General features: G+C 47.0%; 1 protein-coding gene across 1 annotated transcript in view; it reads right to left on the bottom strand.

The window, feature by feature from the left end:
• The window catches only part of STAC (SH3 and cysteine rich domain), a 138,771-nt gene that overhangs the window by 66,985 nt on the left and 45,246 nt on the right, over window positions 1-26,540 (bottom strand). The window contains exon 2 of the mRNA XM_062179691.1: window positions 8,408-8,684. Within this exon, the coding sequence (XP_062035675.1) occupies window positions 8,408-8,684 (277 nt within the window). The remainder of the gene's footprint in view (window positions 1-8,407; window positions 8,685-26,540) is intronic.

Here is a 26,540-nt window from a genome sequence, read left to right as displayed (position 1 = left end):
CACTAAACAGTGTCTTGTTGGTGACCTATAGAAAATGACTAAAAACTTAGCAGGACACTTTCTTCAATGGTCAGACAGACACTGCCCTCCCTGGTCTGTTCTTCATGCTCTGAAAACACTTGCCTGTGTGTTACTTCTTTATGCTAAGGTCTTATCTTAAAAACTCCTAAAACACAAACCTGTAGAAACACGACCCTCCCGAAAGATGGTTCAAGAATTCTCCAAAGAACCTGCAGACACGATGATCTAGAATTTAAGAGACAGAGTTGCTTTTCTTTGACTTTGGGAAACAATGATTTTCTCTCTCAGTTTGACCATGTATGACTTCGGTCAATGATAGTAAACTAAACAGTTTAGAGAAAGGAAGTCCCCATTTTTTGCTTACTCTGGAAAGACAGCACTATCTGCTGACTCGAGAGATTTTTGTTTTCTGGAGAGCTGTGTGCACATCAAGACTCTCTCCTTACCAGTTGATCCCATCTCACTCTTAATAGTCTTGAGCTATTTAAGGATACCATGCGGAGGGGATGTATCTGTCATATCTCCCAGTGTCAGCAGACATGAGGGTACTTCAAAAGTTAATGGAAATTGGAATTAAGAGAAATTCATTTTGGTATAAAAAGTTATTTGAAAACATGTGCACAGTTAGTTCATAATACACATTTTCCACCAACTTTTGAAGACCATCCAATATGTATTCTATGGAAAATATATGGGCTGGCGCCATGGCTCAATAGGCTAATCTTCCGCCTTATGGCGCCGGCACCCTGGGTTCTAGTCCCGGTTGGGGCGCTGGATTCTGGCCCGGTTGCCCCTCTTCCAGGCCCGCTCTCTGCTATGGCCCAGGAGTGCAGTGGAGGATGGCCCAAATGCTTGGGCCCTGCACCCCATGGGAGACCAGGAGGAAGCACCTGGCTCCTGCCTTTGGATCAGCGTGGTGCGCCAGCCACAGCAGCCATTGGAGGGTGAACCAACGGCAAAAGGAAGACCTTTCTCTCTGTCTCTCTCTCTCACTGTCCACTCTGCCTGTCAAAAAAAAAAAAAAAAAAAAAAAAAAAAAAAAAAGGCCACCCTAAAGCTCTGTGGCTTAAAACAATAAATATTTAGGCCGGCGCCGTGGCTCAACAGGCTAATCCTCCGCCTGCAGCGTCCGCACACTGGGTTCTAGTCCCAGTTGGGGCGCTGGATTCTGTCCCGGTTGCTCCTCTTCCAAGCCAGCTCTCTGCTATGGCCTGGGAGTGCAGTGGAGGATGGCCCAGGTCCTTGGGCCCTGCACCCCATGGGAGACCAGGAGAAGCACCTGGCTCCTGCCTTTGGATCAGCACGGTGCGCTAGCCACAGCAGCCATTGGAGGGTGAACCAACGGCAAAAAGGAAGACCTTTCTCTCTGTCTCTCTCTCTCACTGTCCACCCTGCCTGTCAAAACAAACAAACAAACAAAAAAGAGCAAAGGAAAACCAACTGTTTCATTCGGAACAATGAAGGCAGATCCACAGTCTCCTTTGGTTTAAGAACAAAAACTCAAGCTGAGAAATAGAAATCTTTTTTTTAATTTTAATTTTTTTATTTTTTATTTTTTTGACCGCACTGATCCGAAGGCAGGAGCCAGGTGCTTCCTCCTGGTCTCCCATGCAGGTGCAGGGCCCAAGCATTTGGGCCATCCTCCACTGCACTCCCGGGCCACAGCAGAGAGCTGGCCTGGAAGAGGGGCAACCAGGACAGAATCCAGCACCCCGGCCGGGACTAGAACCCAGTGTGCCGGTGCCTCAGGCAGAGGATTAGCCTGTTGAGCCAGGGCGCCGGCCAGAGAAATAGAAATCTTAAATCTACTTATATTTATTTTTAAAAGAAGCATTTTATACAATAAAAATGATGAACATTAAGTGAAGATAAAGGCATATCAAGAAAATATTTAAAAAAATAAAATGGTAGAGTTCATGGCAAAAGCTTCAAACAGGATAGGGTGACATTTCATTTGGATTTTGGATGTAATTCACAATGAAGATATGCACTGAGTGGTGTTGCATTAAAACATGTAACACAAAGAAGAGATGAAGAGAAGGGTGCCCATGGGAGGGGGGCCTCGGCGTCCAGCTTCCACTGGGGCAGGCTGGAGCCATGATGGGCCCGAGAGGAACTTTCAGAGGAACTGGGGATTTTCCATGATCCTCTTCTATGCTTTCCAAAAAACTGCTTCCCCATTTCCGTTGATATTTAAAGCAGACTGCTTTCTGCCGCGTTCGTTAGCTATTTGTTAAATGCTCACTATGCTGCAGGTGTGTGTTGCATAGCTGCTGTGGGAATAGGCCCATAATTGAGGGCTGCTCATGTTCTCAGGGAACTTACTGAAGTCTAGGTTGTTTGACAAATGGCATGAAAAGTCACAGAAAGTGAGTGATCAACACAGAAAGGGAGGAAACATTTTCCCAGAGTAAAGAAGGGAGACACCCAAGATGTTCCAGAAGGAACAGAAAAATGCTGGAGCTCTGGAAATGGGTCTGGAGAATCATATTAGAGCTTTCGATAGAGAACAGAATATTTGTGGGAGAGTGGTGAGAAACAGGGCAGCATGAGTGGTTCTCTCCGCTTGCTGTTACTCTGCCTTCTCCTTTGGTAGCAGATCCAAAAGTTTTATGTTTTCAAGACTGACATGCAGGTCTCCTGTAGTGTCCCAGACCACAGTGCTATCCCCTAGGACAGGTGTTGTTTCCATTGCTGTGTGAGATACTATAATTACTGTCATTTATTTCTGCTCAGTCTTCACCGGGAGAAATGTGGTTTACTTTATCATTTAAATAATTTTTAATGAGATATTTCTTAAAATACATAGTACTTGGCAGCAGGCATTAAATTCCAGAAAAAGTAACAGCAGATGCTGGTTTGAAAGTATTTTGCTCTCACTTCATTGAAAGGTGCAGGGTACAAGCCAGATGCATTCATGCATGTCATTTATATTGGATAATGTCTGTTAAGAACATTGGACCTGCTATTGAATTCTTAATAACCCTTTAATGAATTTACCATTGCAAGCACTGGAAAGTGTGTCTGATTTGTGTGCATTAAAGAGATAAAAGTCAGGGCTGGCGCCGTGGTACACTAGGTTAATCCTCTGCCTTGCGGCGCCGGCATCCCATATGGGTGCCAGGTTCTAGTCCCGGCTGCTCCTCTTCCAGTCTAGCTCTCTGCTGTGGCCCAGGAGGGCAGTGGAGGATGGCCCAAGTGCTTGGGCCCTGCACCCCATGGGAGACCAGGAGAAGCACCTGGCTCCTGGCTTTGGATCGGCACAGCGCCGGCCGTAGCAGCCATTTGGGGGGTGAACCAACGTAAGGAAGACCTTTCTCTCTGCCTCTCTCTCACTGTCTAACTCTGCCTGTCAAAATTAAAAAAAAAAAGAGATACAAGTCAAATAGCCTTAAACAGCAGCCATGAGAGAATTAGGGAAAAGTAGATGTGAGGAGAGAGAAGTCCTTGCTGTGGTTCCTTTGTGCTGCCCACTGACCCTGTTCTCTACTTGAGGACGCCTGAGTCATTTGTAGGATTCAGGACTCCATGTGCTGTGAGCATCCAAGCAGACTGCAGTATCCAGCCTTTTCCAACAGGCATTCTCTCCCCTCCTCAAACGCATGGCTCCTACTTCGGGAATTACCTTAGGACGCTCTTTCTGCCAATATCGAGCTCTGCCTCACAGCATCATTCATCCATCCATGTGAACTGGAGACCCTTAGAGAGTTGAAACTCTTCCACATGAGATCTCTCTCATCCATTGAATAAAGACATTGGTCTTGCACTCCAGTGTCTTTTTCCAGGCCAAACTTCCTGCAAACATTCCTTGTCTTACAGAGTCACCATCACCTTACCATGACTATTCCAATTTTCCTTACTTTCACTTGAAATGCTGTGCCAGGAATCACCATGACTCCCTCACAGTGCTAAATGAACAAATAATAGAAAGGAACTTGCCCTGTTGGACTGGGCATTATATTGCACTTTTGTCCTATAGTAAAAAAGTAGCAGATAAGTTCTGGGCCCCAGAGAGTAACAATTCCATTGGCTAAATCATTGAGTTCTGGGTACTGCACGTTAACATGGAAACACACCAGGACCCAAAGGAAAGTAACTATTTAAAATTAAAAAAGAGAGACAATTCAGAGAACATCTGAATTTTCTTACTTACAAGCTGTACAGCTCCGATAACAATTGTCCACTTAAATGATTGACAGAACCTCAGGGGTTCCATTTTCCATTCTGAGAATACACAGACTTGACATTTGCTGTTTAATATTTCCTTTGATTTCTCTTGGCCTTTCTCACCAAGAGACAACTCCATTAGTGATCAAACATGGCTTTTTCTTTTTAGTTTTATGTCTTTATGTGAACACACACATACACACACACAATTCAAGTTTTGGCTACTGGCTTATGGCTTTTTTGAGCAATAGGATGGGAGCAGAATAGGCCAGGAAACAAATAACTAACGTCAAAGAAGAGCAGCACACCAAGGGTCCTGGCCTTCGCATAATGTAGGATTTCCTCACTGTGTGCATTATAATGGTAAAGATGTTATTGGTACAGCCATTCCAAGGTCCATCTGCATTTTAAATTCACTCCTAGTAGCTTGCGTTTTTATACTGCATCGTGTAGAGCTGAAGTATGTTCACAGAGCTACTGGATGCTGTCGGTGCCTTGTCCACACCTTATTTCCATGTTGGTGCTATGACTGTGAGCAGCTGATGGCTCACACCTGCCTCTTTATTTTTTCCAGAGAGTTGTCTTTGGCCAAATGAGATGCTCTTTGCCTGCAGTGCCACACCTCCACTGCCTGGGGGTAGCTATGGCCACTGCTTGACTGACAGAAAGGTACACGGCTAGGCCCCTGTCCAGTGTGGGCTTACTCCGTGGATCAGTCTGAAGCGACCCCAGCTGAGCCCACATCTTTTCTCAGCACCTTCCCTGCTCACCCTTGCCTCTAGGACCCTCCTTCTCCTGAGGGCATCCCTCAGTCAGCCACTTCTACGAGACACCCGTCTCAGGCCCGGCATCTAGTGATTCTTAGTAAGACAGTGCCATTATGATTTTCTGCGGTGGTTGCCATTTGGACAGTGATGAGAGATTGATTCTTTGGGCAGCAATTTATAAGAAAACTTGACATTTTCAGTGATGAAACCCGGCCATTCTGCTAAATATCTGTTACAGAATACGCTGTGCCTGCTAAGTGGTCTTCAACTAAAAACACTTGGTTAACTTAAAAATGGTTTGGGAGACAAGGTAGCTGGCAACAAACAGAAGAATGGAAAGGTCTCCTTAGTTGATAGAGTAGACCCAGATATTGAGTAGTTATGCTGATTTGTCGAAGTCAGAAATTTCATTAAGAAGCAGATTCACACACAGACCCAATGCTTTCTTGAAATGAGTCACCGCAGACAATTCAACGTAATGATAGAATGCCATAGGTGGAGTACATTTAGGCAAAGCACAGAGACGATGAGCCCTCCCACCCCTATCGTTGTCCAAGCTTAAGGATGGCAAGGGAAGTGACTCTTCCTGGTGAAGGACATGCACGCATCCACACAGTAGGAGAGGTGGTTCAGATTTCGCCCAAGGCTCAGGCATGGGTCCTGCTGCCCCTATGGTAGGGACCTTCAACATTGGAGCTCCCAAGTACACTTGACTGCCTACTTCTCTCACATCTCCATGAAAACCTGGGTTGATGATCTTTGGCTTGCATAGGTGGCCAGGTCTTTTGGGGAGAAGTAGCCTAAAGAGGTGATTGCAAAGAGGAGCAAGGCCCTGTAGGTTTAGGTTGGTTGTGGGGCGAGCTTCAGTGCCTGTTTCACTTGAGGAGCCGGGAAGACAGGTCAGTGGGAAGGGGTGGTGGTGGTTTGGTTGTCAAGTCCAAAGGCAAGGGAACAGTTGGCAATGGGGAACTAAGGAAATCAGAGCTGGGTAGGTGGTGAATGAGGGTGGCGTTTGGTTAGTTTTCATTGGTCACTGATCTTATGGTGACCTTTCCAGCTGAATGGTATAGGCACCAGCAAGGCACAATATGAGGCCTTGGGAAACCAACTGAGAATCTGCTCCAACGTGACATCCTAGATAGCATGTCAGATTGATTTTATTTCTAAGATTTATTTATTTATTTGCAAGGGAGAGAGAGAGAGAGAGAGAGAGAGAGAGAGAGAGAGAGAGAGAATCTTCTTTTATTTACTTGCTCATTCCTTAAATTGCCACAATGGCTGGGGCTGGGCCAGGCCAAAGCCAGGAGCCAGGAACTCCTTCTGGGTCTCCCATGTGGGTGGCATGAGGGGCCTTAGCACATGGGCCATCTTCTGTAGCTTTTTCAGGTGCATTAGCAGGGAGCTGGATTGGAAGCAGAGCAGCCAGAACGGGAACTGGTGCTTATATGGAATGCCAACATCACAGGCAGTGGCTTAACTCACTGTACAAAGATGCTGGCCCCAGATGGATTTTATTTTTAAAGCTGTATTCATCAGATGGATAGCACACAAATGAGATTTGATTTTTTCTTGGCCATGATTACATAACTCTTGCTTCTCAGTTGAAAGGGAAAAGGGGGTGGGGTGGGGGCTTTAACACTGAACTGTCATTCTAAGGGCTAACAGCAGGTGGCCTTTCCCTGTGACCTAGAAGATGAAGGATCATCTGGGCTTGAAGGAAACTGACCTTCAGCTGATATCCATGGAGCCAGGAGGTGAGGTTTTGGGGGGAAGGAAGAGAAAGAGGAGCAGTCAGTCCTGTTCCATTATCAGAGAACTGGCAAGTCCTGTGACTGAGTCAGCAAGCGCGAGCTTCCTCAGTGCCTGCTGCATGCGTCGCCTCCCCCCCCCCCCCTTCCTCCTGCTTCTTCTCCTCCTTTCTCTCTGAACCCCTTCCCTCTTTCCTAGAAGGAACTTTCTGTGTCGTTTACTTTGTCTCTATCCTCGAAAAGAGCAGTGACTTGTTGACAATTTCTTCTTTTTTAAGTTAAAAAGGTATCTACACTGTCAGTTTAGTTCTGGCAGAAGCAGAGTGTGATCCTCTTTAGTGCAGAGCATTTTTTGATATTCAAAACAGTCTTTCAGAAGTGTGGCTGAGCTTGAGGTGCACCTAGAATCCTCTTTAAGGTGATGACTATGACATTCCTTAGAGGTGAAATCATTTTCATTACTCATTTATAAAACACATGCTCTGTTTGTCTTTTCACACTCATCACAGTGAGGTTCAAAATAGATACTCAGCATCACCTATTAAAGGGTTATGGGAGCACTGCCCTGAAGAGGCCTGGTGAAATTTGGGTTGAAATTAGAAGGGTCACATCAGCTTCAGAAGCGAGGCATTCACAAACACCAGGCATTGCCCCTGCCCCGAGCATGGAATGTGATGGGCACGCCCCTGCCCGTGAAGCCAGGCATCACTTCCAGATGAAGCAAAGCAGAAGGGTGGGGGTTTCAAGACCTCACAGAATCTACTGAACGAACAAAATACATTAGGGATACAGAGACCACCCAATATGGTAGACTGGGTTGCTGACCCTACTCTTCATGGCTCCCTGTGTCCCTGCCCTTTGCCAGCCACTTGCAGTCTCTGTTTCTAGGGGTGGAGGGACTTCCCCTTCTCTAACCCTGGCCAGTAGGCTTGGCCATGTCGCACTTAACTGTAGCTGGTGGAATGCCAGCAGAAGTTGCAGGTGCTACCTCCAGCCCAAGGCCCTCAGCATTGTATGCTCCCATTTGCCATCGCCAGAAAAACATGGCATGGCTAGCACCCAGGTCCAGGGCAAGAGGAAGAGGTAAGGCCTGGAGGGCAGGTGCAGCAATGGAGCTGAGTCTGGATCAGCCAAACTCAGCTAGTCTGAAGTCGCCTGGGTGAGAGGAAAAGACGATTCCATTGTAAGCACTGGAATTTTCAGAGTAGTCAATGGTTTTTAGAAAATGAGGACCAAGAGGGGCTGACACCACTCCCATGTTCAATATCCCATCCCTTGGCTGGGCCCTAGTTAGGAGAGGGGGGCTTCAGCACCCTGTCTTCCTAGTTGTACTGGAAATCACAAATAGGTCCAAGTTCAGGAATGACAGATGTTGGCTTCTTGTGGAAGAAATGAACTTTATGAGTCTCATTTGTTGCCTATATGCAGGGATAGACTGATTAACACAGGTGTACAAAGACCCACACTTCCGCCCCAATGCAAGATGATTTGAAAGGGCTGTGGGGCTCTAGGGGATGAGCTGAAGTGTTGGTTACAGCTATATCCCAACCCAACTTCTCCCTCTGCCCTGGCCTGCTTCCCTTCCCTTTTCACAAATGTTGTCCCCAAAGCAGTCCTGAGCAGTCCTCCTGCACACGAATCTCTGAGGCTCAGAGTTGGTCCTTGGGGGCTGGTACTGGAGCAGGGGGCAGAGGGGGGGCTTACCCACGATCATGTGGTTGCAGACATCACAGAAAGTGGGCTTCTTGAAGATGTGCTCCTGAAAGGCATGGGCCTTGCCGCTGCTGGGGTGCAGGCTGGCCCTGGTGGGCGTGGACGTCAGGCTTCCTGGAGCAGGGAGTGGGCTGGAGCAGGGGCTGACCTCGGCCAGCACGTCTGCTGGCAGCTTCATGTCGCTGTTGGTTTGCTGGAAGAAGTTGTCAGCACTTTTGCTGCGTAAACTCTTGGTCTTGAAAGAAAGTGATCGTTTTAGTTTCTGGAGCTGCAATGCAATGACAGAACAGTTTCTCTTACGATCAGTCACGCAGACTCATGCTGTGGGGGTGAGGTCTGCTCCATGTACTGCACAGTGCCCACTGACACCCTCAGTACCAGGAGGGCTCCTGTATGTCCCTGTGTGGTGGTGGTGGTGGTGGTGGTGGGGTGTCAGTGCACACTGAAGAGGGAATGCAGCATTATCCCCCTGGGCCCCATGCTGCAGAGTCAGACCCTCAGAACGAGGGTCTGTTCTGCCCCTGCTCGTCCTCAAGTTCCCGCTGTCATTACACTCACGACATTGGGCTTCTGACACCGTTTGCCTATTGAATTTGAATAAGCGGAAATGATGTAGGAATTCATGGGCTCACAGGTTGGCTGTAACACGTGGGCCTTTCTTTCTGATAACCATTTAGCAGCCACTTGCCTTTGCACACAGCAGAGCAAAGGAGGCCACTGTATGACTTAAAGTCAATCCAGCTAAACTATCTACAGGACACAAACCATAGACTCTAGTGTGTTTAGGTCTAGCAACCTCCCTCTTCCCTGCCCCACTCCCCCGCCGTGTATGTGTGTGTGTGTGTGTGTGCGCGCGCAAGCGTGAGACCCAGTGTTGAGTTTTCTGCTTGATTTTCCTTGTGTTTCCTGCAAGATCATCCTTTGTTTTTGTTCGTGGGAAACTAGACCTCTTCTCCTTTGCCTCTGGGACTCATGAAGAGGCACCAAAACAGGTCTGGAAAAGCAATAGCTTCTGGAAGGTCTGGGTTTGCGTCCGGTCTACAGCTCAACTCTAGTCTTCATGGGGAACCAGGGGACCCTTTGGAGACACAGGCGTGAGCCTGTGAGCCTCTTGTTTATAATCCTTCAAGAAGTTTCCTTTGTACTTAGGTTTCAAGGAAAGTTCCTTGGTGTGGGCTCCAGAGACTGATAGAACCTGGAGACTCTGATGATCCCATGACAGCTTGCACCACTCTCCCCCTTGCCCTGCTGTCCAGACACAGTGGCCTTCAAAAGTCCCCCATATTTACTGTGCTTTGTTGTCCCCAAGCCTTATGGCACAGTTTTCCCTCCGCCTACATAAAACAGATGCTGCATGTACTTGATGAACAGCTTCACCTTTTCCGTGGCTTCTTTGGTGTTGAAATTCCCATTGCCTAAAATGAATGCCTATGGCTCACAGCTATAGACAGAAAGGTGTTCAGTATTCTGTTCCAATCAAGGCCCCCATGAAGTGTGGGGAGATTCCCTACACAGTATACAAGGCGGGTTGATGTGTTCTCACTTTGCCCAGCCACCTCCACCTAATGCCTAACTTCTGCCTAAGAAGACCAGGAAGGTAAGGTGGTCACTGGTGCTTGGGGGAGGACACAGAAAAGTCAGTTTTTTTCCCTCCCCGTTATTCATGCTGCTTTGCCATGTGATTTTGCAGCTGCTCCCATCAAAAGTGGAGCCTGTTTTTCTCACTTCCTGAATCATGTTGGATTGAGGGATTTGACCAATAGAAGGAAGCATAGAGTTTCAGGTCAGTACCAAGCACTGGCCTCAAGATGCCTGAGAGATTTCTGACAGCAATTTAGAAACCTGCCAAGATACCCTGCCAAAAAACCTAAGGTAGTCTGAGGGATCAGGAGAGACACACCATCCAGGAAAACCCTCTTCGCTCCAGGGAGACCCCAGACCCAGAGCTACCCTGCTGCCCTGCAGGCATAAAGGAGTGTAGAGGAGACCAGAACAGTCCAGCTGCGTCCTGCTCAAATTGTCAGCTCGCCCACTCACCAACTAAGCGGCTACGTTGCACATCTATGTGTGGACATGGCAGTGGAAGACTGATGCAATGCTGTTCTCCCCACCTATATGGCACAGGGTGTTTTGTCTTTCTGTGCCCACTTGGAGCTGGGTGGTTGAGTAACACCACCTCTCCATTTCAGGAGCTCAAAGAATGGGGAGGCCCTGCAGGACCCCCTGGAAAGGCCCAACCAGGGCCAGCAATGGGGCACCGTCAGCCAGAAAGTGGGTCCCAGAGAAGCAGAAACTAAGGCTCTTGTCTCTTTCTCTCTGCCTTCTGTTTCAAACCTTCCAGAGGAGCCAGGGCTTCCATAAAAAAAGAGGATTAGGGGAGCACCCTTGAGTGATCTTGTAATCATCGTCACTGTAGCATATCCTACAACAGACTGACTGTTCTAGGGGAGCTGTGTCACGAGTCCCCAGGAGCACAGCATAGCCACATGACAGGGGGCTTTGAAACCATCAATCATTGGCCACTGAGGCTGAATCCCCTTGACGTGGAGACTGGAAGCAATGAGGAGTAGAACAGAGCCGGCCACAGCCAGTGGTGCTGGAGGAAGGGAGGCTCAAAGAGGAGGCAGGGCTGGGGTTTTATTTTAGCCAGAATTTTAATATGCTGAATATGTAAAAGTCACCTGGAAGTTCAGGAATCTGTTAGGATTTTGTCAGGGGATGTGCAACTCGGAGAGAGAGGTTTATCAAAGCCAGTGCCGTCACATGGGAAAAATAAACTCATGTTCCATTTGCTGCCTGCTGAGTGTGGAATGTTCAATACATTGGCTAGTTGTGTCTGAAATGGAATAACACTTACCCTGGTTATAGCCGGGCACTGTTGTGAAGGTCACAGAGGGAAATGTGTGGGGGAGCCCTCTGAAGATTCTGTAGGATCTGAATGGATGGAGGATGATGTGGGGAGGGAAGGTGAGTGGGAGCAGGAAGTTGGGATTGGGGATCTAGGATTTGCACATCATTAGGTGATTCCCCCCCCCCCCTTTTTTTTTTGACAGAGTGGACAGTGAGAGAGAGAGAGAGACAGAGAGAAAGGTCTTCCTTTTCCATTAGTTCAATCTCCAATGGCCGCTGTGGCCGGCGCACTGCGCTGATCCGAAGCCAGGAGCCAGGTGCTTCTCCTGGTCTCCCATGGGGTGCAGGGCCCAAGCACTTGGGCCATCCTCCACTGCACTCCCTGGCCACAGCAGAGAGCTGGCCTGGAAGAGGGGCAACCAGGACAGAATCCAGCGCCCTGACTGGGACTAGAACCTGGAATGCCAGCGCTACAGGTGGAGGATTAGCCTAGTGAGCCATGGCACTGGCCTAGGTGATCCCTGTTAATCCTCCCAATCATTCAAAAAAGTCTACATGTTACACCTGGAGACGTGGAACCTGAGGAAGGTTAATTAACTTGCCTAAGGTCACACAGCTTATCTGAGTCAACGAGTGTTGGAATCTCACGCATAATCCCTTGCCAGCAAGTCTTCAGGGGATGGATGGGGAGAAGGGGATGAAGAACCTCTAGGGGAAGAAAATACTACTTCCTGTGGTCAGTGAAAGTAGGCATGGATGTGGAGTGGAAGGCAGATCTTGTTGCTGCTCTGCGCTCCCTGGGGGCGTGCATGTGATGTGTAAGTATGATGCCCGGTGGTGTACGGCTGGGAATGGTGTCAGGCCATTGGCAGAGTCTGCCCACCTGCCTGCCTCTAGAGCTGGAGAGTTTGTCTGGAAGTCAACGGGCCATTTCTTATCCCAGTGGACAATTAAAAAAAAAAATGCCTGCAAGTTAAAGTCCTAGAAATGACCTGAAAAAAATGTGCTGTCTCCAGTTATCCCTAGAAGAGCAGAGGCCAGATGGGAAGAAATGCAGAAAGAGAAACCAACCCTGATGAGCACATCTGTCACCAGATGATCAGCTCCCATGTGCCACTGCCACAGCCCGGTTCCATCTCATTTATTGTAACAGTGGTTAAAGGAACAGATATTCTTGGGTTCCTCACCATGTGCCAGAAACCATATACTCTATTTCGTGTAATCATCCTAGCAACCTTTTGTGGTTCATTAAATAATTCATTCATTAAATAGTTATTGGGGAAATACTATGAGCTGGGCACAGTCCTTGATTTTGTGTGATACTGCAGTATTGAGGGATTAATGAGTAGAGGCAGAAAATAATATTATCAAAGAGGTATATACTATACTTTTGGGTAGGTATGAGGATACAAGGGGGAATAAAAGCAGAGGCAGGCCTTAGAAGGTGACCTGGAAGACTTCTCTGATGGGTGATATTTGAGGGGGTCACAGAGGATGAGTATGTGAGCTCCATTGGAGAAGTATGTGATAAGTAGTGGGGAAACCAGAAGTGGATGCCCCAGCCAGAGAGCAAGGCTGGTGAGTCTGAGAAACTCCAGGCATTTGGCATGTCTGGAGAAGAATGAGGAGGCAGAGAGGGATAGAGCACACATGCTAAGGGAAGTTTCATGCCATGTCTTGTAGGTCATAGAACAAATTTTGAAATTAATCCTAGGGGTGGTGGTTTGAGGCAGGGAAGCAACAGGGTCTGGCTTCTATTTTTTAAAAAATATTTATTTATTTGAAAGGCAGAGTTACAGATAGGCAGAGGCAGAGATAGGTCCTTCTATCCGCTGATTCACTCCTCAGATGGCCACAAAGCCCGGAGCTAAGCTGATTCAAAGTCAGGAGCCAGGAGCCTCTTCCAGGTCTCCCATGTGGGTGCAGGGGTCCAAGGACTTGGACCATCTTCTGCTTTCCCAGGCCACAGCAGAGAGCTGGATCAGAAGTGGAGCAGTCAGGACTTGAACTGGCACCCACATGGGATGCTGGCACTGCAGGCGGCCCTGTCTAGGTTCTATTTTAAAGGATCGCTTTAGACACCTTGTGGGTTACAGATAATAGGAGGACAAGACCATTTGAAAGACTCCTCCAACAATCCTGATGAGAAATAATTCTGGCTTCTCTTAGAAGAGTTATGGTAAGATGTGGTTGCATTTGGCATATGTTTTGGAAGTAGAACTGATTGGGTTTGTTGAAGAATTGGATGTGGAATTGAAATGATTTGAAAATCTTTGGCCAGAGCATTTGGGTGAGTGGAGGTACCATTTACTTAAAGGATGAACTCCTGGTATGAAGCAAGTTGGCATGGGCAGTTGGGTGGGGACCAAGAGTTGAGTTTCAGATTAGTTAAGTTTGAAAGACTTATTTGGAATTCAAGTGGAGCTACCCAGTAGGTGGGTGGATATATGATTCTGGGGTTCAGGGGAGATGTCCAGGCTGGAGTAATGACTTGGAAGTCATTAGCATATAGATGGCATTTTCAGCCATGAGGCACTCCGTGGGCACTGAGTGCAGACACGGGAGAGAAGTCATCTGAGGACAGAGCCTGCCGTGCTCCATTATCTCGAGGACATGGAGATGAGTTGAGGACGAGCGATGGCAGTCAAGAAGGGGAAGATGGTGAGGAAGGAGAAGACCCAAAGAGGCTACAGGAATGTTTCACATAATTATATAACATTGCCAAGTAATGTGAGCTTTAGGCATTGGCCACTGCATTTGGAAAAGGGAATGTCTTCGGGGAAACTTCATGTGAAGTGGTGGGTGTGAAAACCTAGTTGAGGAGGTTTTTAAGAAAGAATGGCTAGGGGGAAGAGAGTGGAGTGAGTGGAGGTCGTGAGCCTGGAAAGTTTGTTTGGAGCTGGACAGCTCCAAAGGGATTAGTGAAGAGGTAGTAGCATCCAGGGAGGTGTTTTTTTTTTTTTTTTTTTTTAATGTTTTGTTTAAACATGGGAGATTACTTCAGTATATTCTTTTTTTAAAAGATTTTATTTATTTATTTGACAGGCAGAGTTACAGACAGTGTGTGTGAGAGTCAGAGATAAAGGTCTTCCTTCCGTTGGTTCACTCCCCAAGTGGCCGCAATGTCTGGAGCTGTGCCCATCCGAAGCCAGGAGCCAGGTACCTCCTTCTGGTCTCCCATGTGAGTGCAGGGGCCCAAGAACTTGGGCCATCTTCCACTGCCCTCTTGGGCCACAGCAGAAAGCTGGACTGGAAGAAGAGCAACTGGGACTAGAACCGGCACCCATATGGGATGCTGATGCCACAGGGGGAGGATTAACCTAGTGCGCCACGGCGCCAGCCCCTCAGTATATTCTTAATCTGATGATGTATAAGAGAGAGGGGGGATGCTGGAGAGGTGTCTTGGAGTACAGGAGAAGAGGTGGGATACAGTGCACAAGGAAATGGTTTGACTTTAGTTTGTAATGGGATAGTTTACTCACAGGGAGAGAGAGATGCAGAGAAGGCAACAGAGTTGGTCCTGGTTGGACATAGACCTTCTCTTTTGGTTGTTCCATTTTCTTTCCATTAGTGAAAACAGAAACGAGTCTGTCTCTTCAGTGAGAGGAGAGGTGGAGGGAGGAAGATATGGAATGTCTGTTTCAGAGACGGGGAAAGTGAGTAAGTGTGAGCAGTAGTACACTTACTACTGGGCAGTAGTAAGTGTAGAGAGTCCTTTTCAGGTTAGTGTACAATTTTACAGGTGAGAAAACAGACACTGGACAGTTTACCCAGAGTTCAATGGCTGGCAAGGTGCAGAATGAAGATCCACATATAGGTCTCTAACTCCAAAGCCCCTGAAATCAAATGGACTTCCTTAAGAAGTGATGCCACCCTTGACCTCCTTTTGGTGAAATTCCTCTGCTTTGTGTATTTTATATTCCTGGTGCCAGCTGGAGTTTTAGCAATAATCCATGCAGTTGCCATGTTGAACAATGCTTTTAATGGCAATGGATTAGGGAATGCACAAATCGACATCATGAGAGCAATGGAACACTGAGAATTCAGCCTGAAGGTGACTGGAATGACAGGTGCATTGATTTACCAGTGTGTTCTGCAGCAGCACATAAAGTTAATTAACCAGCATGCACTTAATCATTTCAGCCAGGATCTAACATCCACACTCTGTGGGAAAGGGGTGGTTCTGGCACAAACGAGTCTCTGCCCACGCAGGGCATAAATCAGGGCACAGCCACCATGTGGGCTCGGTTTCATGCCTGTTGAATTTTAGCCATAGAATCAGCTGCCTCTATAGAGACATTTCTTTGACTATTCAAGACAACACCAGTAATGCACTGGCTTTTATTTCTGTATTGAAGTGAGGCCATCTGAGCACCTCAGACAAGCAAATGTCTCATCCCTGATGCTCATACGTGAGCCACATCTTTGATTTTGGAATAAACATCTTTTCCTTTTGCACACCTAACATTTCTAAAATAGAATTATGTCTTTAAGTGAGATGCTCATTATTTTCCTTTTTCTTCCTGAAAAGGTATTATTAAGCCAACTGATGTCATTTAAGAGGCAAGGAAGTAAGATAACTGTCATGCTGTGGCCTAGCAGCCTTTGCAAAGCATTGCCCCTGAAATCTAGCTGCCTCCACACTCCATCAGCCACACGGATTCACTTCATCTGCTCCCCCACGTTGGCTGATGCTGTGGTTTGTGTGTGTCAGAGCACGATGCGTACTCTTCTCTACATCACACCTGAGGCTCAGCGGGCAATGAGCAGACAGAAATGTGGTGACTGTGATGAAGACGAACTTTCTCACCAACATTTTTATTCACCCACAGCCTGTTTTCTTTTGTGGCAAGCACACTATATTTCAGATTTGGATTTGCTTTCGTTTGAATGGTGACATCAAAGTCAGAAATATTCTACTTATATCTACCTGGCTCTGTCAGAGCCATCTGCAAGAAACCAACTGATAATGAATGAAATTGGTAAAAACAAAAAACAAAACAAGACACAAAAAACTGAACTAGGTATTGAATAGCATCAGAGGCATGCTCTGCCACCCATGTGGCCATGGGTTCTTGGGCAGGTTCCTGAAGCCCCTTGGCTTGAGTTTCATCAGGAAACACAAGGATGAACTGAGAGGCTGCGAAGTTTGCTTCTGGCTCTGACAATTCAGTTCATTACAGGAATACAAGAGACTTTTAACTGTCTAATTTTAGGAAGTTTAATATGTAATTCTGGAGACAAGTGGCAATGTTTAAAACTATCCGAGGGTGATATGAGAGCCTATATTTATATGATCAAGTGATGGGTAGAGTATTCTGATCGCTGCCTACTCTAATATGTCAGAAATGGGAGCTATCAGTGCAGACTGGAATAGTCAAAAGACATTATTCCAAATGCTGAAGGATGCACAGATTTTAAAATGTGGAGTTCAACTTGTGAGTGCTTCGATGCCCGCCCTCCTCCCTACATCTTGTCTCTAGGTTATGCCCAGACTTCTTATGGTGGAACACAAGAGCTTCTCAGGGGCACTGCTCATTCAGCAAGCTTTCTCCTCCCCAGGCACACAGCCATGCTAAGAGCAGCCCCCAGGCTTTCAACCACACAGAAACCTTCAGTGCCTTTGTTTTGCCTGAAGGGATGAAGGATCCAAGCCTACTTAAATGTAATGCAAAATGCCTAGTTCTCCTTGACTTCCCTCTGGAGTCTGGCCCAGCCCTCTCTCCTGCCTGCTCTGGGCACTCTGTCCTGTGTGACCACAGGGTGTGGCATGGAGCTGTGTCACTGCTCCTGCACTCCTCTGTAGACTGAGGCTACTTCCAACATGTAGCCCAGTGCCTGGCACAGAGTAATGATATTAATTGTGCTAGCAAATCATTATTAGACTCTTCCTGTTCATCAGATCCCATCTTACGGTCTTTGATGGGTTGTCTTTTGGCCTGCACACCAACCACAAGAGGTAGGAACTGTTACTATCTCTGTTTCATGTACAAGGAGATGGTGACAAATTCACCCAGCAAGTTTGGCAGAGCTGGGATGAGACTGAGCAGCACTTTGACTTCAGACTCCAAACTATTAACTTGGTGACTAAATGAACAGGAAGAGATGCAGCCAAATTGGAGCTGTAGATACAGGAGCAGGAATGAGCATACTAGGAGAGCATTCTGGAATCTCCACAGTGCTTACAACAGAGCCGCAAACGTAGCTGTCTGGTAAGATCTCAGAAATCCTGGCTGGACTAGAACTCCGTGTGTTGACTGGAGAGGGAACTAGCAGCACTGAGGGAGTGCGCATGGGGGCACAGGCTGGGATGTTTCAGATCATGGTGGCAGCCGGCAGGAAGGGTGTGAACTCGGCGGTCATCGGCAGTGCCACACTGCAGACTGTCTACAAGGGAGAACTTAGCCTTGGTGAGAGACGTGTGCAGAGAGCATCATGCTGGGGTAGGGTGTGTGTGTGTGCAGTAGACAGGACACAGCATCATTACAGAGACACTGAGAGGGACACACTGGCAAGCTCCGTTCGCTGCACCCTGAGGCTGGCTGCTCTATTTCCCCCAAAGAAATCTCTGCACCTTCCAAGTTCATGGTTGTTTGACGAGGATAAATACAGTAGGAGAGGTCTTGGCTGCCGCTTGCCTTTTTCTGTCCACTAGAGAAATTCGAGACCACCAGTTTCCTCTGACACCATCATCTTCCCTTCAGAAAGTCTTAGATGTTATGGGATTTTTCTGTTTTGTCCTGAAAGCAGTCCTCATTTATATTATCTGTCCAAAGTGGTTAAGTCTTGTCCAATGGCACACATTGAGAATGATCACATCTCTTTCTGGTTACAGTCCACACACACACACACACACATTTTATTTACTAGACATTTATTTATTATACATATACTACACTATATGAAACACCCTGTGAGTGTAGCCGGGCAAATATACCCCATTATATAGATAAAGAACATGTGACAGAAAGCTGCTAAATGACATCCACAAGACCCACAGATGAGACATTGAATGGGTAAAGAAAGTTTCAAGGACCATTTTATGTGCAAGGTCAGAAGAACCTTTCATACTGGAGAATGAGACCCAGGGTTGAGTTCAAGGCTTCGAGGTCAGACTGGCCAAGCTGCCCTTCCAACTCTGCTGGTCCCCAGCAGTGTGAGTGTGGGAAAGTTTCTTAACTTCTCTGTGCTGCAGATTCCCCATCTACCGAATGTGGGTGACAGCACTGCGCTGGCAGGTCTGTGGTGGGCACTGAGCATGATAAAGCATCTAACATTCCTGGCGAAGGGCCTGGCACTCAAGGGCCACCTCCAACTCCAGTTTCTTGCAGTCCCGGCCACACCTCTGTGGTTAGCATGAGGTCATGGACCACCGCTTTCATCTTCTCTCCTGCATGAGATGTCCCTGTCACAACACAAAGCAATCTCGTCACCTTCAGAGCTGGCCCAAGGGTTCTTCTTGGGAAAGAGAACTCTCTGTCTTCAAAAGAAATACTTTGAGAAGCCACCTGGTGAGGGAAAATGGTTACTCAAGGACTCATCCCAATGGGAAAAATACAGTTTGTTCTACTGAGTGCTGAGTGGGGTTTGTAGACTTGTGACCCTTAGTGGAGGTCGGTGCAGTGGGACATCGGCTACTATGAGGGAGTCGTGCAGAGAAGGGCAGAGGGAGTGGAATGTGTGGAGGATGTGACTTCGAGCAGAACTAGACTAGGATGGCCTGTAAACCTCTCTCCTTTTTCTTCTCAAAAATCTTCCACCAAGGCCTTCTTGCTCACCGTGTTTTGGTTGAGAGCAATCCTTTTCAGGGAGAAAGAAGAGATGTGTTCAGGGATTGAGAGAGAATAAATGGCAAGTTTCAGAACACACTGCTCAACCCTGGAGTCCCATCAGAAAGAAGTCCCAGGGGGCAGAGGTAGGAAAAGGGCAGGTGCTGAGCCTTCTGGCCCTCAGGTGAGAGTCATGCTGTGCTGATGCTGTGGCCACCAAGGCCCACGTCCTGGCAGGTCCCCTCCCTGCTTTGTGACAGTGCTGTTGTTGCTATGCAACAACAAGAAGGTGGGATATGGCCCTAGAGACCACATAGGTTTTGTCTTCTTGAGAACAGAGAAGAGTGTTGGGCCCTAGAAAGGCCTATGAAAAAGAGAGAAAATAGAAAATTGATGGCTGTGTACAGGGTGGCAAAACGTTTTCAAGGCCATATGAGTAGTTTAGAGTACCAACCGAACCATTCTAGCTTCGGAGTCTACTGACTTGGTGGGAGCCAGTAGAACAAAGGTATTTACGCTTATGTGCTATGTGGGCTTTGTGTACTAAGTTCCCATGGTGCCTTGCAGCTGGGAGGGACTTCACACAGGCTGGAGTGTGTCCTCCCCGAATTCTTATGTTGAAGTCCGAACCTCCAGCATCTCACATCGTGACTCTATTTGGAGGGAAGGTCTTCAGAGGAGTGTTTAAGTTAAAGTGAGACCAGCTGGTGTCCTTACAGAAGAGAAACTGTGAACACCGGCGAAGACAGCGGGAAGCCCATGTGAGCGCACAGTGAGAAGGCGCCCTGTGCGGGGCAAGGACAGAGGCTTCAGAGTAGAAGCCGGGACTGTGGTCTTGGACTTGCAGCTTCCAGAGGGCTAGCATTTACATCTGTTGTGTATGCCACCCAGGCTGTGGTGTTTGTCATGGCAGCGCTAGCAGACTCACTCAGTACTCAGCGAAAGCTTGCTGAGGTAGAACATGCTGCTCCTAGAGCCATCCATTGCACACTCAAAAGAATTGCACGGAGGAGGATTCTCTGGCATCTAAGACTGCACCTGAGAAATGTGCCGAACCTGTGTCCCGCAGGGAGCTAAGAATGGAACCCTGGGGGCTGGCGCTGTGGCACAGTGGGTTAAGCGGCTGCTGTCACCAGTATCCCATATGGATACCGGTTCAAGTCCCGGCTGCTCCACTTCCCATCCACCTCCCTGCTGATGCACCTGGGAAAGCAGTGGAGGATGGCCCAAGTCCTTGGTCACCTGAATCCATGTGGGAGACCTGGAAGAAGCTCCTGGCTCCTGGCTTTGGTCAGGCCCAGTCTTGGCCACTGTGGCCATTTGGGGGAGTAAACCAGTGGATGGAAGACTTCTCCTTCTCTCTCTGTGCCTCTGACTCTCTCTCCATCTCTGTAACTCCACCTTTCAATAAATAAATAAATAAATCTTAAAAATAAAGCACGGAAGCCTGGGTGGCTTGTCTTGTGCATCCTGTGCTGCCTGGGATGACTTTCCTCACACATGTCGCTGGGCTCTGCTGTTCATCATCTAAGTCTCAGTTCCAATTCTGCTTTCTATGCCCTGTCCCAAGCTTTCCCAATCGCTTCACACAGAACTCAGGATTTTATGAGCCTCCTCACCTGCCCAGTGTAACCTGTGGGTATTTTCCAAGAACAACTAACATTTTGTTAGGTGGATAAATACAATAAATTAACATCAATTCATACTATATAACCCATACTCAAATTTTAGACATTACTAATGTCTTTCATACAATTAAAAATTCTGCTCTAGGATCTAATTCAGAATTATACCTTGCTCTTAATTTGTATGTACTAAAATATATACTAAAATGAGAATAAGGTTTCATTTAACAGCGTGTCTTTGACTTTTGTGACATTTTAAATTACAAGTGCAGAGCCATTGTCTAGAGCAGCATTCACTGCAAGCTCATCTGATATTCTTCAGAGTTTGCTTCAGGCACATTGGGCAGAAATACCTCAGAAGTGATGCTGTGTCCTTCTCCGTGCACCACATCAGGACGCATGGGATTTCTGAACTTTTATTGTACATAAAGCCACTTTTTTGTTTTATTATCAGCCTCCCAATGCACCCTCCAAAGGGCAGGAAATTTTTACTCTTCTGTTTACTTGTATGTCTCAACTATACAAAACCTTTGCCACAGCCTGGAACGTAGGGGACACTCAATAAATATTGGCTGAAAGAACGAATCCAGGTGTGGCTGACCATAAAGCCCAGGTACACTTAACTATCAGAAAAGCTGCTCACTACAGGATTCTGGAGAATTCCAGAAATGCTCCCCTATCTTACTTCTCTTGAGCAGTTACAGAAAGCAAGGTGGCCTGCAGGTGCCTTCATCAGACAGAGTCCTGAAAATGGCTTAGGGCTCCCAGTCAATATTTCCCGCTCCCCCCAGCAGATGAGTGAGGGCTGGGCAGACCAGGGGCATTGTTGGTGGGAGGTGGACATTGTCACTGGAGTGTCATACCAGATGATGCTTGTCGCAACATGGGAGCAGGTCAAGGTGCTGCACAGGCGCACAGCCTTCTTCCTGCAGTCACGTGGCCCTAAGATCGTGGGGAGGGGTCTGTTAAGCTCATAATCTGTCTGGGCCGGGATGTACATGAGGCCTCCTAGAACTCTAAGTTGGAAAGTTCCTTATGGATCCGGAGTGGGCAGTCAGTGTTAAAGGCAGAGAGGGAGAGCAGGGTGGAGGCCAACGGAAAGAACAGACCACAGCTTCTTAGAGCAGGTTCTGAACCCAGGGTACGGCTGTAGCTGGGCCATCTGTGGGTGTGCACAGAGTCGGCTGATTGTGGGGATGAGTGGAAGAGTGTTGAGAAAGCTGTCAGACTTAGGTTTGGCGTTAGATCCCTGTAAATGAGACTTTTATGATCAGCAATGAAAGCCACGAGATTCGCCCAAAATGTTGGGCAGATGCATTGAATAGAATTCTAACCAATAAAATTAGAAGAGTGTGACAGGAGAAAATTAGAGCTGTGCAGAACCCCATCGAGTTCAGCCCACTTAATAAACAGGTGTCCTTAACCTTATGAAGAATTTATTTTCATGTATGTTATAGAATTTGATCTTAAAACAGTGCTGAGGTCAGAACTTGAACCCAAGATTCTGAGTCCACGCCTGGAAGCCTTTCCATTTCCTAATTCTGTTATTCTGTATTGAATTAATGCAGACAAAACTTACTGGTGTCTTAAAGACGGTAGCTAGTAGATTAAGTCAAGTTCATGCATCTTAAAAAATGTGCGAGAGTCTTCACTTCCCAATTTTACACTTTTGTGGGACACCTCTAAAGCAATACATCAGAACCGCAGGAACTTAGTAACTGGTTTTCTATCAAGCAGCTTGCAGCTTTTAAGGTTGCTGGGAGACAAAGCAGCCAGTGGAGTCCCAACTCTCTTTAGAGCCTCATCTGGTGCATTCCCTGATTTTAATGATCTGTCTAGGCAGAGATAAGATAAGGGCTGTTTCCTTTGCCAAATGAACAACAAAGACTTCCTCCTTTCTGATAATTAAGAAAAACTCCAGAGTCAGATAAAACCAAATGAGAAACAAACCTATTGATTTTAAAATTAGCTATTAGGTGTGGGAGAATGTTTCTGTAATTTTCAATTCAGTGGGCTCTGATTTCCTTATCTATGGAAGACCAACCCAGTGATAAATTGTAACACTTATTACTTTTTAATGAACATTTTATTTTAAAATAATTTTAGTCATACAGAAAAGTGTCAAAATGGTATAGTCCCAGGGGATGGCGCTGTGGCTGTGTCCTAGTGGGTAAAGCCACTGCCTGCAGCGCCATCATCTCATAAGGGTGCCAGTTCACGCCCGGCTGCTCCACTTTCGATCCAGCTTTCTGCTGTGGCCTGGGAAAGCAGTAGAAGATGGTCCAAGTCCTTGGGCCTCTGCATCCACATGGGAGACCTGGAAGAAGCTCCTGGCTCCTTTGGATCAGCTCAGCTCTGGCCATTGTGGCCATCTGAGGAGTGAACCAGTGGATGGAAGACCTCTCTCTTTCTCTGCCTCTACCTCTCTGTAACTCTGCCTTTCAAATAAATAAATAAATAAATAAATAAATCTTTTTTTTTTAAAGTAGTATAGTCCCCACGTACCTTCCTTTTTTTTTTTTTTAAGGGTTATTTATTTATCTGAAAGGCAGAGTCACAGAGGCAGCAGCAGAATAAGAAAGAAGAGAAGAGAAAAGAGGAGAGAGGAGGGAGGAGGGAGGAGGAAAGAGGGAAGAGGAAAGAGAGAGGAGGGGGAGGAGGGGAGGGGAGAGAAGAGGAGGGGAGAGGAGCGGAGAGGAGAGGAGAGGAGGGGAGAGGAGAGGAGGGGAGAGGAGAGGAGGGGAGAGGAGATCTTTCATCCACTGGTTCATTCTTCAAATAGCTAGGACTGGGCCAGGCTGAAACCAAGAGCCAAGAGCCTCTTCCAGGTCTCCCATATGGGTGCAGAGATCCAAAGAGTTGGGCCATCTTCTGCTGCCTTCCCAGGCACATTAGCAGAGAACTGGAACAGAAGTGGAGCAAGCAGGGATTGGAACCAGTACCCATATGGGATGCCAGAGTCACCACCTCCCTGACCCCATAGCTTCCATCCAGCTTCCTCTAGCTAACATCTTATCTAACCATAGTAAACTGACTGAATCAGGAAATTAACATTGGCACAACATTAGTAGGTATCTAGCAACTAGTTAGTATCTAGAATCTTGCCTTATTAACATTAGCTGTCCCACTCTTGTCCTTTTTGGGCTCTTGGATCCAGTCTAGGACTCCATACTACACTTGGTTGTCTCCGATCTGTATCAGGTCATCAGTCTTTCATTGTTTCTTGTAACCTTAATCTGAAGCCTCTAGAAGACTGCTGGCTACTTATTATTTGGTAGAATGTCCTTCCATTTGAATTTCTCCTGATTAGATCGAAATTACATATTTTTGGTGAAATTAGGACAAAAGTGATATGCTCTTCTCAGCCATAGCTGGAGTACCTGGTGTCACTAATGTCCCATTTCTGGTGATCACCTTTGGCCACTGGGTTATGGTGATATTTACCAGGCTGTCCCACTATGAGGATCCTATTTTTCTCCTTGTAATGAATATCATGTGACTATGAGATTTTGAGATTATAATAGCCTGTTTATTGTCATATTTGTCTTCTAATTTCAGCATCCATTGATGAATTTGCCTCCACAGTGTTCTAGTCTCCTTAGTCTTTCTGTATTCGTTAATTAGACTTCTGTTATAGAATCATCCTCTACTTATTTACCTATTCATTAAATTATCCATTGCTGTCAGTAGAGACTGATAGAGATTTGCTTTATTCCACCAGTTACAGTTTGCTACTATCATTCATTGTTTTGCTGCTCAAATTGTGACATTAGCTGATTCAGAAGTCCTTTAAGTTGCCACCTGTGTCCTTTCTGACCTGCCCCAGGTCTAACACTTCCTTCCTTTGAACACTTCCTTACTTTCTAATACTACGAGATGTTTCAGGCTTAGATTTTCCCTGTTCCAGTCTTGCAGCCAGCCATTTCTCTAAGGTGCCCTGTTAGTTTCACTGGGAAATGCTGTTTACATGTTGAGAAATGGGTCTAGATGTATACATTGTCACTGGAGTGTCATAAATTTCAGGCTTTCTCAGTGGAGAGTTGGAAATATTAGGTAAGAAGTTAAAAATTAGCCCGTGTGTGTGAGAAGGGCATGAAGAAACCAACGTCTGCTTTGGAAGCCACAGTAGCCCAGCATCTTGGACTTCCAAGTCCTGCCCAGACCCTGGTCACCTCCCAGGTGGTCCTAGTCCTTCCCCCAAGGGAAAGCCCCCACGAGAATTCTCTCTCCTCGGGACCAAATGGGTTACCTGACCTGATAACGTAGGGCAATAAAACTTCCACAGAGACCCTAAGGGAAGTCCTCTCCCCCCCCTCCCAACTCTGCTTGGGGCCAGCAAATCTGGGGAGGGATTTGCTGATTTACAGCCAACAAACCCTTTCACCAGGGCTCCCCATCCTTTGTTCTGGAGGATGGGGGAGGGGTAAAGAGACTCCCTTAAAAACCAGGAGTCCATGGGGCCGGCACCATGGCTCTCTTGGCTAATCCTCCGCCTGTGGCACCAGCATCCCATATGGGGCACCGGATTCTGTCCCGGTTGCTCCTCTTCCAGTCCAGCTCTCTGCTGTGGCCTGGGAGTGCAGTGGAGGATGGCCCAAGTGCTTGGGCCCTGCACCCCATGGGAGACCAGGAGAAACACCTGGCTCCTGCCATCGGATCGGTGTATCTCTGACAGTAGCGGCCATTTGGGGAGTGAACCAATGGAAGGACAACCTTTCCCTCTGTATCTCTCACTGTCCTTAACTCTACTTGTCAAATAAAAAAAAAAAAACACAAAAAACAAAAAACCAGGAATCCAAAGACTGCTCAGCCCTTTGCTCTCTGCTGAGCCGCCCACCTGGCCTGCCCAGGTGTAATCTCTCCATTCAACTTTGTAACCTCGCTTTCCCCCAGTCTGAGTGACTGGGCACTCTATCTGTCCCTTCCATTCTGAGGGATGCCCTATCCCTAATAAAACCTTATTACTTTGCTCTCTGTTTCATGCCTGAATTCTTTCTTGTGTGAAGACAAGAACCCCATGGCATCCACAGCTCTTTTTTCCCGGAGACGGAAATATATGAATGAGTATTTAGATACACACATGGGTATCTATCTATCTCACCCATATATGCCTATCTGCATTTATTTATTTTAATTAATTTATTTTTAAAGGTTTATTTATTTACTTGAAAGAGTTACACACAGAGAGAAGGAGAGGCAGAGAGAGACAGAGGTCTTCCATCTGTTAGTTCATTCCCCAGTTGGCTGCAACAGCTGGAGCTATGCTAATCCAAAGCCAGGAGCCAGGAGCTTTTTCCAGGTCTCCCACATAGGTGCAGGGGCCCAAGGATTTGGACCATCTTCTCTTGGTTTCCCAGGCCATAGCAAAGAGCAGGATCAGAAGAGGAGCAGCTGGGACTCAAACCGGTGCCCATATGGGATGCTGGCACTGCAGGCAGCAGCTTTACCTGCTACGCCACAGCACCAGCCCCATGCATTTATTTTTACATCAACCTATGTTTATAAACTTTAAAACTAGGTTCACATCAATGCATTCTTATTAATTGAAACACATTTCTACGTTCCCTGGTTAATATGTGTATGGCTACACTCTGAAGCTAGGGTCTTTTAAACTACACCAGAGGAAAATGGGACAGAAATGCGTTAGGGGAAAACACACAGAGTAAGAGAAATTGGCCAAAGTTTGAACAGCACCGAAGCCGCTTAAGAGGAGAGCTGCATAGTCACTTAACCCGGTGTAGGGCCTGTGGGCGGGGGAATTTCTTACATCCACAAATATTGACCACATGTTCGCAGTCACCCACTCTGCTCGGGGCACAGAAAAACAGGAAAAAATGCCCCTGGTTCTCAGGTTTTCACTCCTCTGGGAGAGACCTGGAC

The sequence above is a fragment of the Lepus europaeus genome, chromosome 2 (genome assembly GCF_033115175.1).
Source record: "Lepus europaeus isolate LE1 chromosome 2, mLepTim1.pri, whole genome shotgun sequence".
Classification (NCBI taxonomy): domain Eukaryota; kingdom Metazoa; phylum Chordata; class Mammalia; order Lagomorpha; family Leporidae; genus Lepus; species Lepus europaeus.
The sequence above is the reverse complement of the archived record's forward strand: the minus strand, read 5'-3'. Positions and strand labels throughout refer to the sequence as shown.